General features: G+C 40.9%; 1 protein-coding gene across 1 annotated transcript in view; it reads right to left on the bottom strand.

The window, feature by feature from the left end:
- Window positions 1-3,250: 3,250 nt before the first annotated feature.
- Window positions 3,251-13,451, bottom strand: part of NUS1 (NUS1 dehydrodolichyl diphosphate synthase subunit) — a gene marked incomplete at its 5' end in the record, with an annotated part of 15,274 nt that continues 5,073 nt past the window's right edge. Inside the window, 4 exons of the mRNA XM_019538194.1 lie at window positions 3,251-3,490; window positions 5,566-5,665; window positions 8,819-8,971; window positions 10,694-10,816. Of these exons, the coding sequence (XP_019393739.1) occupies window positions 3,400-3,490; window positions 5,566-5,665; window positions 8,819-8,971; window positions 10,694-10,816 (467 nt within the window). The remainder of the gene's footprint in view (window positions 3,491-5,565; window positions 5,666-8,818; window positions 8,972-10,693; window positions 10,817-13,451) is intronic.

Genomic DNA, 13,451 nt, shown 5'->3' with positions numbered 1-13,451 from the left:
GAAAAAAAAGGGGGTAAACCTGCAAAATAAGTCTGGTTCTAGAAAACTTGCTAGAAGAGGGATACAATTCAACTGTAAATCAATTTAAAACTATTTCCCCAAGCAAGACTCATAGAGGTAGTCTTCATATAACACCATAGCCTGTACAAAGATTATATTCTTTTATTGATTTCCTGTTTTACAGATTCAGGTTTAACTTTCAATAATAAAGTTCAATAAATTGATTCCTTAATCATAAAAACTTGCTTTACACATTATTTACAAGTAGCCAGAGACTACAGCCATATAGAATGTCACAGTTATACAATGTACCTTCACACAGGACAAGCTGGGGAAGAGAAAGGTAACTGCAGTGACATACATTCAAAAGATCAAGTTGTGGATATGCACAGTGCATTTGGCACAGCTCATTAAGGGTTCATCTACACAGGTTTGGCCAGAAAAGTTAATCCCAGTTAGCTGAAGGTCCAAATGTAAGAGTGTACTACATGAACTGAATTAAATCTTTGTGGACATCTGAACTCAGAATTCAGGCAGCCTTAGTTTACTTCACTGTCAAACTAAATTAAGGCCATTTGAATTCTGAACATAAAAGTCTGCACAAAAGTTTAATGCTGTTTACTCAACACACTTTAAAATTCACACCTTCAGTCAAGTGTCCTTGTGTAAATGAACCCTTAATATTAAGGTCTGGCTCTGAGGCAGAAAACCATTTCAGTTCAGATATACCTGAGCCTGTCAGAGGCCAAAAGCAGTTCAGGTAAAGTGTTCTTTGGCAGGCTGCAAAAATCAAAAGACAGAATTTAAGAACAGAGTTAAACCTCTCTTCATCTTTTTTGTTTACTGCCTGTACCAGAACTGCTTGGGTAACATCATAGTTTGGGATTTAGAAAAGGTGGTCATTACCTCAAGAAAATGGGATTCTTAATACTGAGTATTAAAAAAAATTATTGCATCTCCCTCAAAGAACAAGTCACCAAATCCTTTCAAAGACATATTTAGTTGTTTATTGGGAAAATGTTTCTTTCACGGCAATTATAAGAAACCAAGAAAGCATTTCACATAAGTGTTCATCTTTCTAGCACAACAGAAAGAGGGTAAACATCAAAAGCCCACAAAGATTCTTAAATACACTGTAAGGGTTTGTCTAGTCCTTGAAAGGATCAGCTCAGTGCAGTCAGCAACTTGATCAAAGTCCCTTTCTCTGACATAGGGCATGAAATGAATCAGATCATGTTTTATAACAGATTCCTTTTGGAATAGCCTCTTATCTTAAAAGAAAGGAAAATAAAGCATCACTGCTAACAAGTAATATCTTCTACAAATCTGCACTGTCACATTTATTACATCCCTTCATGACAAAACATTGGGCGCTACTTTACAAAAGCATTCATTTAAAATGTGGTAGTTCCCTTTTTAAAACTGAAGAGATTTCCTCTGTAATACCTGGCTAGGTTTCCTACCTTTGTTTAAAGCCGAAGATGAACAGAGAGCTGAAACACTTGTTCTACAAGTTCCATGAACTCATGGACAGAAAGTCAATATACTCTCAGAGCCATGTTCAGCAATAAACTTAACAGATGCTTTTAGGGACTGCTTGGCCCAAATTATGAAATCTTGTCAACCAATATTTTTAAAACAGCTTATTTCAAGTGTACTTTCCCTGCAGGTTTAATTGCATGACGACACTTGCCAAAAGAGGTTGTTAGTTCTACAACTGCCACGGTTCTTTCCGCAGATATCGGATGTAATGCCCTACTGCCTGTTACATTTTTGCTTCATGATCTCAAACGTTGAGAGCAACACAGTAATGAGTATTCGCTTAATCCTTTACCCTGTTATGTTTAAGTTTTCTGAACTCAAACTTACACATAATACATAGTTCAGTTCAGAATGTATATTTCTAGACCAGGGCTGTCCAACTGGCAGCCTGTGGGTCACATGCAGCCCAAGGGGTTAAGTTGTGACCCCCCAGACTCCCATTTCGCCACCACTTCCCCCCAGCGTTGTTCCCACTGCAACAGCAGCCAGCTTTGGGCTCCCCCTCCCTCCTCCAGCTGCTTCTTCCTGCCCAAGGCAGGTACAGTGCAGGGAGCAGAGAAAAGTCCACGGCCACGTGGAAGTGCAGTGCAATGTGTGCGTGTGTGTAAGGGGAGGCAGGGAACACAATGCAGTAGGGCAGGGGAAGAATGTGGGCACAGCAGCAGGGACATCTGTGTGGCCCAGAGGCCCATGGCAAACCCTGGAATGGCCCTTGCCCATGCACTGTGTGGCTCCCAGCCACTTGGAAGTTGGACAGCCCCGTTCTAGACAACAGTCTGAGACTCAGCTGACAAATAAACACACTGAGCCACTGTCAAACAGTGATACAGAAAGTGTGGTGACAATTTGTACTTGCTCCTGAAACAAAAACTAGCAGAGTAGTTTCCTGGTTCTAAGCAAAAGATACAAACCTGAATCACATATTTAACTGTCTCCACTTAGAACCCCCCATCTAGAAGTTTACTTGCCCTTAAATTCTAAATCTAAAAGTCAGTACAATATGAAAAAAAAGTAGATTACATTAATTAGACACCATAATTTGAGCCTCTCAAAATATCAAAATATAATTGGGGGTGGTGCAAATCTAATGGCAATTGAACTAAGAATCTGATTTCCCTGGATGAAGACAGAGCTTATTTGAAGTTGTAGATAAAAACTTTTGAATAGCCAGTTTTTAAACCTTGTTATCTTTAACAAGGAAGACCGAATATATTGTAGGAGACTAATAGAGCTAATGCACTTAAGTTAAAAAAAAAAATTAGAGTCCCTGTGGTCTCTTCAGATTCCAAAACTGGTTACCTGTACTTTTTATCCTGCTACTGAATTTTTTTCATTCCATTTTAAGATTATCAGAACATTTATGGACACATTTAACCAGGTCATTAGATCCAAAGTGCTCAGCTACAAGCAGCACAGCTAAAAACTGGAATGGACGGACATCTGATGTTTGACTATTCTTCCACCAATTTGAGAAATACCTTCAATCAACATGACATCTTACACTGCCCTGTAGATTTCACAATGATACATTGAACTCTTACACATCTTGGTAAGAAAAAATAAATAAAGAAAAGAAAAACCAAATTAGTGGGGGACATTAAGCTGTTGAGCACCTATGCTTACATTTATGCAACGTCTTTTGCACAGAGAAACAAACCTCTATGTTCCCCTCTTCCCATTAACAGACTCTCACACACGCACACACACAGACTCTCTAGAAAGGTAAGACACTTTTATTGAGTTTGTTGATAAATTAAAAAAGGACTATGGACTGGATTTGTACTGATCACAGGTGCCTGTAAACAGAGACAGAGGATCCTTCCTATGGAAAAACTGGTTGTAGTGTGCTCAGATGTATCACTTTCCCCAGCGCTGTTCACAAGCCGCATAGCGAAGGAGGGCAGAGAAGAAGTCTTCATAATTGATATTCAGATGTGAAGGCAAAGAACTAAGGAAGCAAAAATGAAATGGGAAGAATGAAATGAGAAGTCATTTATCTAAAGGAATATGGCTGGTCAGGAAGTAGACTATTTTTGGTCATTTAAGTCAGTCACAGCATTAATTGTTTTAATATCTTGGTACCCCTCCAAAACAAAGAGCTTATTATCTACAACCTCAACAGAAACAACTAAATTGGTAGTTAAATACCTAGATACCTTTTCCAATTTTAAATGTAAATCTCTTGTTTATGGGGCATCCTGAAAAATGTGTGTTCAAAGACCAACTGTAATTTCAGTGCTAGAATATCTGACATTAATAACAAGTAATTGACTTTACTATAATTAACTGTACAAGTTTCTTGGGGATCCACTACTCTCAAAATGCTTAAACATCTAATGTAATGTCGTTAATATTCTGTCAAAATTTTGCCACTTATTTTTTCAAGGATACTTTTGCTGGACTTTAAGTAGCCTTCCTAGAAGAGGAAAGAGTTATACAAGAACATTGAGTGCAAGACCACTACAGGGGGTAGTAGCAGTGAAAAGGCCATTCCTAACACTGAACATCAAAGCAGCTTATTGCTGCTACAGTCATGAATTAGTGTCAAAATATTTTAAATTAGTGTCAAAGTATTTTCTTAGCCCCTAGATGTTTAGCCTTCTGTGGGAATGATTTATTGTATTCAGTTACAGATATTTCCAAAATTCCCCTAAAAGCCCTAGGAAAAAAAGTCCACAAGTATTGTGTGCTTATCCTAACAGCTTCAGACATAGAAATATCCCTTTGTAGATGGCTGGGGTATGTACGAACAGTTGGTCTTAAGTTGCAGCAGAAGCAATTTAGTTTTCTGACTAGAGGGTAGTTAAGTATTGGAACAGGCTACCTAGAGAAGTTGAAATCTCCATCCTTCAAAATTTCCAAGAGCGGTTTGGACAGACACTTGGCTGGGATGGTTGAGTCAAGGATGATCCTGCCTTTACCAGCAGGCTGGACTAGATGACCTTGCAAGATCCCTTCCAGTCCTACTTTCACATCTATGCTGGCAGACAGTCTCTTCAAATTAAACTCGGGAGACTGACAAGTTCATTCTAACAACTTGCAAATATGGGTAGAGGCCAACAGAGCCTTGTTTAACTCTCAGGAAGAAAAAATGTAGGAGCCAAAATCTTGCAGTTATTCAGAGAGGAAAGGCCAGCAATGTATGCATTCATTGAAACAAACTTCAGTCACCCTGAAACAAGATGATGTAAAACAGCGTCATATGAAACTCAGTACTGACAGTTTGATAAACCTATTCATTTATAGAGCCACTGGAATTTAAACAGCTGATTTTTTTTTTCCTAAAGAACCTTGCAGATAAAAAAAGGCATACAATAGAAGGATTCAAGGCATCCTAACCAAGATGGGCTTGACTGTACTTCTGAAGGGGGAATTCTTTTGCCAGCCATGATCAGGGGAAAAATGACACCGAGAGGAAGAGCTGGGGTTAAGAGAGATGCATGGCATATCTGCATGCACTACTCCACCTGTGCCTTAAAAGCACAAACTTTTACAGGGATCATAGATTGTGCATTTCTTGTGGGACACGTAGAACCTTAGGAGTGAAATCCAGTCAATTCTGTACTGATGAATTGTACCAAAATAAGGATCTCATTTCTGTTCTTTTCACAAACCTGCTTCAATTAGTCTTTTACTACCTCAGCTAGATCTTATATGACCTGCTTTTGTTTACTGCAGGAATTTTGTCATTTTGGACACTGATAATATAGGAAGCCTCGCACCTAAGAATTTTAGCTTAAAACAATGAAGACGATGAACTAATGGAGCAATTCCCAGCCAGGGTGCCATGGCACTGTTAGGTTTGCAAATGATTCACAAGATAAAAATCAGAGATTTCAAACTGAAATCTACAGTTGTGGTCTGAGTCCTTTGCAACAGAAAAACAGCTCTATTTTTTCCTACAGTCAAAAAAGGATGAAAACAAAGAGCTAACACTCTGTGAAGGGTGTTGTGGATCATTCAAGGGTGCCGAGTCTAAAAAGACTGAGAACTACTGGACTAATTCATAGTTCACCAACTCACATGATCTCTGTCAGTCTTATGTGCCAAGGAAGGAATCCCAACGTGCTGTCCACAGGACCAAACTTTAATATTAAGTCAGGGTCAGGAAAACCTTTAGTACCTACAAAGCAAGAGAATAAATTTATTAAGTCTGTGGTAGTCAAAAAAAAGATACATATGGAATGAGTACACCGTGACAATACCCAGCAACCAGTGGACTAGCTAAGCCTGCACAAAAGGATGCCTTAAATGCCCTGGTTCTTCATTTCCATTTTTGCTCAAAAGAGTTTCATGTTTTGGTGCCATGCTTCACCAGCTGCATTAGCTTGGTCCCACTTAAATCATCACACCCCACCATCTTATCAGTGAGGTGCATTTTCAGAGGTCATCAAGGCAGACAACTCCATGTCCCTTTGAAAACTGGCTGCTACTGATTGAGCCATCGCAGCCTCTTGGTGCAACATATAGAACACCTACATGAAGAAAAAGATCACCCACAGAGTGATCTTTCTATATCTTTGCTTAGTTTACAAACTAAACATTCAAGCTTCTCAGGTCCCTGCCATTGGAAGGAGAGAGTTATGCAAATTTTTAAAATAGAAAGTCTGTATCCTATTTTCTAGTAGTTAAAGTGAAGATCAAGTTAAGGATTATATAAATATAAATGATAAATGAAGGTATACTTATGGACAAATGAAGCTCTCTATACTATCAGACAGAAGTATGTGCCGTCATTAAATAGACACATCTATGCAAGTCAAGTGCATATACAGATGGCTTCAGTCTTCGTCCATTTAAAACCAGATGTGCCATCTGTGCTGCTGTACAAGTTTGCCAGTTACATCAGAGATAGGCTTCCTCATTCAATCAGCTACCAGACACAGCATCACTTAATTATCATATGCTGCTAGGTTGGCATTTCAGAAAGATACTGCTAACTCCACTGATTGCTAGTGCAGGAGTTGGGAGAGAAAAGTAAATGTTAACATGTCTGCAAACATCTATAAAGGCAGCCTGATCTGCACACACAGTTTTGAAAGTTTTCTATTTCCCAGAAATCCTTTAAGCAACTGTTCCCAGAAAGCACTGAAGGTGGGAAGCACCCCAGATTAGAAAGCATACATAAAGAATATTCAGCAGTAAGAAACAGGTTTGTAGAGTAAGGTTCCTTTAACACAGAACAAGAGCATACACAAACCATTAGGTTTCTTACTTCCAAAGTTACTACTGTACATCTTCATTGTTCCCAACTCCTACGAACAAATACACTACATAGCTGTTCTACAGCACTTCCCATCAACAAATAAAAGCACTTTAGAAGGGTGGCTAGTTTCATCATTTCTGTTTTAAAGGGGAGGAAAGGGTGATGCAGACTAAGGGTAGTATAGGCAGGCTTAAAAAGGAACTAGACTCATTCATGGATAGTTTGTTGAATAAACAGCTATTAAATGGAACAGTTAAGGATGACATCCCTAAACCAGTGCTGGTGGATGCCAAGGAAAATATAAATAGGGACAGTATATGAAGAGCTAGGTCATTCTAGATCAGTGATTCTCAACTTGAGATACTCCATTCCTATCAATTGTGAATGAAGCAGCACCCCAAGGTAAGAGCTAATTAATTTACTGAATTGCTTGCCCCCTTGCAGAGGGGCTGGGCAGTGTGGGCAGGACAGTGGCCAGGCAGAGACAAGCTCAAGCCTGCACTTATCTCCTCACACCTCATGGCAACTTCCAAAAGGATCTCAGAATACTTCAAAGTGCACCCAGGTTGAGAATCATTGCTCTAGATGGTAAGGGGTTCCATATTTGAGAAGCAGCTATTGCAACATTCTCCAGCAAGTGGAGTGCCCCAGGCATTGGTCTTGGGGCCAGTTTTGTGAAATATCTTCATCGATGATTGGAAGATGGCATAGACTGCACCCTCAGTAAGTCTGCAGATGACACCAAGCCAGGGCGAGGCAGGGGGGTTAGAAGATATGCTGGAGGGTAGGGTTAGGATTCAGAGAGACCTAAACAAATTGCAGAATTGAACCAATAGAAATCTCATGAGATTCAATAAGGATAAGTGCAAAATCCTGCACTTAGGATGGAACAATCCCATGCACCAGTACAGGCTGGGGGATGACTGGCTGGGCAGCAGATCTGCAGAAAAGGACCTAGGGGTTACAGTGGAGAATAAACTGAATATGAGCTAACCGTGTGTCCTTATCTTTAAGAAGGCTAATGGCATTGGTTGAAGTGTTATCAGCATGTCTAGAGAAGTGATTATGCCTCTATTCAGCACTGCAGCTTATCAGTCATTTGAAGTCCGGTAGAAATCAGCTGTTTAAGTGTGGGAATACCTGGGTTTTTAAAGTCCACATTTCCTGGATAAATATTTTGACTCAGATACAACAAAGTGATATCCCATTCATCTTCCACAGGCTGTCTTCAACTGCATGTGGTTTACCCAATAAAATGCAAGCTGAACTATGCCAGAGAGATTTACCACACGTACATTTGTGGGAACGTTTGTGTACCAGTTTGTCAAATTTTCCAGCTAAAGGCTGAATTTGGAAAAATCGAGAAACTTCATTTCTATTTGAAACAAAATTTCTCTAGCTGAAGGAGCAGGAGTGTCTTTATGTGCTTTCATCTGGATGGCAGAAACCTTCCTCCATTCAGCAGTTGTGGGGTAACTGTGCTAACACAATAGCAGCTCTGCTGCCACAGCAAAAGAACTGAGCAGCAAAAGGATGTTATGTAAGCCAGGCCTCAGAGTCTCTCTACTGCTCAAGTCCTGTTCTGCTGTATGATCAATATCACTTAGATTGCCTTTAAACTTTAAGTTACCTAAGCAACTCAAGTTGTCAGGACAGCTTTAATTTTTTTTCAGCTGTCTCCAGCATGCTTCTCTCCATTCATCAAAAAGAAGGAAGGTTGTTTTGTATACAGAATGCTCAGAGGTGTAAAGATTTATTAGAAAAAAAAATATATAGGACAGTTAAAGAGGTCTCAAAAGGAGGAATTACCTAAACCTCTAAAGCAGGAAGAGACAACTAAATGATATGACAACTAAAAGGTGAGAGGAGGCTAAAGGAAAACAGCGTTTTTTAAACTATTTTAAAGGATGAGTATCTTGAAAAAGACTGAGAATATTATGATAGAGGCTAGGGGAATCAAGACATGGACAGAAGTTCTTAATGGTTTGATGTCCTCTTCAGGACTTCTGTAAGGAGATTACTATAAGGCATTCCTTTCCTTCTTCCCTCTAGGCACTATATAATACTTACTACTTAGCAAGTTGTCCAAGACATTAACATCCAGGTCTGTATATTTTCTTTGCTGCTGTGCTACCAACTGGCAAAAGTTCTGAGCAGCTCTCACTATGTCTGCTTTTCCATCTTCTGGGGACAGCACCTTCAGCGCAGATTGGCAATTTAAAACTGCAAGCAGAGAATAAAGGTAGTTTTAGAGTAACTATATTTCTAAAAGAAAAGCATATTTGCTTATGACTTTAGGTTATTGATGAACTATTGAAAAGCACTGATTTGCAGGTATAAGCTAAAATTAAAGGAAAAGGAAAACACAAAGTCAGGGTAACAAGTCATGCTGCAAGTCACAGGTTTCTTGCTAGTTGGATCCAGCTCCCATACCTTTTTAAATAGGCTGCACATTCTACATATAAAAGATAAAAACCAAATGATGCAATTTTGGTGCTCTGGGCAGAGATGCAAGAGGACACACAACATGCCAAGCACTACAGAGCTGAGGGGAGGGAGGAAGCACTATTGTAGGGCACAGAGGAGGCAGAGTAACCCCAAGAGACTCAAGCACCCTCAGCTGTTGCCATCTCTGTCAATGCTCACTGAGGGCTCCCATTCTCATGCTCCCTCTAAAATTAGTGCACAGGGATGCTTGGCTGCCCCCAGTTACAGTGCTGGGAGTCATAACAGTGCTTGGTTTTTCTTATTTTCCAGCTGCCTTTAAACAGAAGTTCCAGCTTCAGGTTCTCATTGCAAAGCAAGGCTGAAAGCTTGCAAAAGAATCAAGGAACTCAAGTGAGACAAGCATAGCAATTCTGCTAGGGCTAGTTCAATAAGATGTAAACATACAAAGACTAAGAGAAAGTTAGTGATGTGACTGGACTTGTACTTTAACACAAGGCAGACTTTAACCCATCGCCTCTTAAGTGCTGCTGCTTAGCAAATTAGAACAGATTCTCGTTACTTTATGATAGTGGTACACAACCTTTTGACCCTATACTACCCACCAAACCAGATCTGCTCCCCTCCCCCCCCCCAATCCTGCCGCCACCTACAACATCTAGCACACAGGGCATGTTACCCAGCCTACTGGCTACTGCCTCTCCCCACCAGTCTGGAGATTTGGCAGGAGTGGCAATTAACATTGACACTGCTCCTGTTGCAAATTTCCAGACCAGCAGGGAACCCTACAAACCAGATGACATGCCTCTGTAGGCCCGATCCCCACCACCCCGCTGCCCCAATCCAGCCACTTAACCTACTAGGTCTGGCCATGCACTGGTATTACTTGGCACATGGGGCTTCCTACAGGGCTAAAAATTTGGCAACAGGGGAGTGACATTCAATGCTGCCACCACTCCCCCATCACCAAATCTCTGGCTCTGTAGGAAGCCCCGTGGGCCAAATGAAAATGGCTCTGTGGACTGGCCCACAATCTAGAGGTTGAAGACCTCTGCTTAAACCTAGTCGTGGATTCTTTTCCTTCCTACCCATCCCACAGGCTTTGTCCATACTGCCATGGCACTAAGGGTGGCAAACAGAGGCTGGCTAATGAGTAGAAAAAACAAAACAAAATGAAAATGTAGAGGAATTCCTGCCTATAAAAGTCAGTTAGTATGGCATCACATCAAAAAGGTGTTCCTCAGTCCTACAGGCAACTTTAGACTATTAGCTGCCAATATACAGGCTGACATTAATATTATTCATTTTTTTATGCACACTGAAAATAATGGTCCCTGATCACGCTTGGGATCCTGTGAACAAGCATGTAACACCAGTTTAGAATGGTTACAAGTGTGATTGGACTGAGGGGGTAGGAAGGAAGAGGGAGAAGAATTCAGAGGGTTATGCATGAATATAGACGAATGATACATATGTATTGGTGGGTCCCATCAACCCTACCTTGATCTGCTTTGTCTTGATTTGCAAACTCCATTTTGTATTTAGAGTAATCTAGACCCAAAAGCTCTTGTTGCTGTTTTAAAATTTCATCCATTAACTTTGAGTTATTCCTCTTGAAGATCCCTTTAAAAAAGAAAAGCAAGCCACAAGTCAGTCTACTTTTCAAAAAGAAGGTTATGCAAACAAAACAGACGGTAAATGTCAGCTTTAAACTGGAGTCCACAAGGACAGTAGAGAGTTGAAGCAGATGATACTGCTCAAATCTGGTTTCAGTATGGCCTTGGAGGAGAATAAAGGTAAATATAAACAACTTGAGGTCAGGCAAGTGCTGTTGCTGTTCCTTGCCTGATCTCGAATTGAGCAGTAACATTGCTTCACTCACCCCCCTCTCCTCACCCCCTCATTGCATAAATGCTGTCCCATTCTAGAGGCAATTTGCTATTTCCACGTTAGATAAAATTTAGAGAGGAGAATAATATACATCATATATGACAGAGGGCCATGAAGGGTTGGCTGCTGGGCCGCGGCTTGAGCACCCCCCCCCCAAACCCCTGTCTGTCTGCCTGGGCAAGCAGCTTCTGCTGCTGGCAGTCACGTGCAGGGTTAAAGCTGGGCAGCCCTGGGAAGGAAGCAGTCAGCTCCATGCACCCCATCCTGCTGCCATGGCTATGCCTGGTGAGGCACTGCCTGAGAAGCAAGTACCAGGGCCTGGCTGGGCAGGGCCTACAGCTGGGATCGGGGTGGAGGGGGCACCTGCACAGCCTCCTCCCCTGAAGAGTCTCCTGGTGCCCACAGCTACGGTGCCCCAACTTGCACTTGGGTTTACACATTTACATATGTAAATTAGATATTTCTATACCTGGTCCGCCAAAATTCTTTTGCTGTAGTATAAAAAGAGGTTGGTAACCACTGATATAGAAGACTGGAAGTCAGCACCATCACTGTTTTAATGCCATTCGTACACTAGGCTCCCCCAGTGACCATGGGTAAGTCTCGAGTTTTGCCTTAGTCTCTTCAAAAAACTTCTTAAGAATAGTTACCAGCTCTACCTGTTAGTGTCTTTAAAGCATTTTGTAAACCAAATTATGCAAGGATGTATAGCTAGGGCAGGCATGACCTTTAGAGGCTACAAGAACAGTGAGAACTTTTATCATTAAGTATTAGCCAATGACAGGATCAACTTACTCAACTGAAGCTTAGACTATTACTTCACTTTGAAGTAGTTTATTGCCCAATAAAGCAATACCCAAATACAAGAAGCCATGGTAATTTTGCCCACCGGGCCTGGTAAAAGCCACCAGGAATATACTAAAAACATACCTCCAGTATGACTGCTCTCTACCAACAGAAGACAAGAAATGGCAAAGCAAACATATCTCTATGTGGTATATTAGACTCTACAGAATTATATTCTTGCCTTCATCTGCTTGCATGCCAGCAGCCCCTTACAAGGTTAGGGATAGCTGTCTTAACTGATGCATATTACAAGCAGCACATTGTCACAGTCCATACTGCAATATGCGGGGAGGTACAACTGTATCCAAAAGAATTGTGGGCTTTTTGTTTCCAAGTTAAATTGTGTGTGTTGCCAGTGTAGCACAATAATCCATTCTTATCATGGGAAATAGTAGTAACAAATTATAGGGGAGAGCGTAAGTATAGGTGACGTTTCTGAAACAACTGGTTGGACAAAAATTGAACAATGGCAAGTAACACTGCTTGTGCAGAACACATTAAATGACAGATCATAAATAATTAATGTCCTATTGAATCTACCCTTCACAAGGACACTGATAGTTGCTTAATCTGTACCCACATGCCATGCTCCCGCATAATATTAACAATCCAGCCCACACAATAAGTCAAAAGGGAAGCTTGGACTGGAATGCATTGTAGCTCTCTATATGCTGGTTTCAGGTTTAAATAAGATGATGTTTCTGAAGAACCTGTATGTTAATCCTGTGTACACATTAAAAAAATTCTTGCTCAAAAACTTGGTTAAAAAATTAGTGGTAGTAAGGGAGCACAAAGAGGATTTCTAGGAATACCTCACCTGGCATTTGGCTACAAGTTTTGCTCTTTTTATCCCTTCATACAGCTAGTAGGACAAGAGGCCATTGGGAAGAAATGTGGTAGTAACCAAACAGCTACAAGTAGGCTCCTTTCAGCTGGAAGCATTAAGGTTGGAGTCTGAGGCTTGCTTCTCTCTAGTCATACACCAATTTGGGGGATGGAAGGAATGGGTGGTCCTGCAAAAAACTGGCTGCAGCGTAAGATAAACCTGTTCCACCAAGGTTAAGCCATTCAAGGGCAACATCCCACAAGTTCTGACAGCTCCCCCCCCACACACACACTTGCTTCTTGGAAAGCCACGGAGGCACTATCAAAAAGGAGTAGTTAGAACAGCAATTCTTGTTCTTCAAATGTAGCATAAGCCACTTAAGATGCAGCCATTTATATTGAAAAATGACTAGTCCTATTCATGCAAAGTAGCAGAGGCCTATCCAGAATGCCATTTAGCAGGCTCTGGAATAACCAGGAGATTCAGAACTCCTTTACTTTCAAGAGAAGTCTGTAGTGTGAAGCTTAACAAACAGAGTTTGGGGTACAGAGATTTTTCTAGGCCAATAGTTTTCAAATTGTGTTCTGTGGAGTCCTGGGGTTCCATGATAGGTCATCAGGGGATCTGTAAAAAAATGCAAGGTTCTCCACCTTGGGAGGAAAAACCTGCACCGTGCTTATAGGCTCAGAAGTGCTA

The sequence above is a fragment of the Crocodylus porosus genome, unplaced genomic scaffold (genome assembly GCF_001723895.1).
Source record: "Crocodylus porosus isolate Cpor-Errol unplaced genomic scaffold, CroPor_comp1, whole genome shotgun sequence".
Classification (NCBI taxonomy): domain Eukaryota; kingdom Metazoa; phylum Chordata; order Crocodylia; family Crocodylidae; genus Crocodylus; species Crocodylus porosus.
This window is presented reverse-complemented; position numbering and strand designations above follow the sequence as displayed.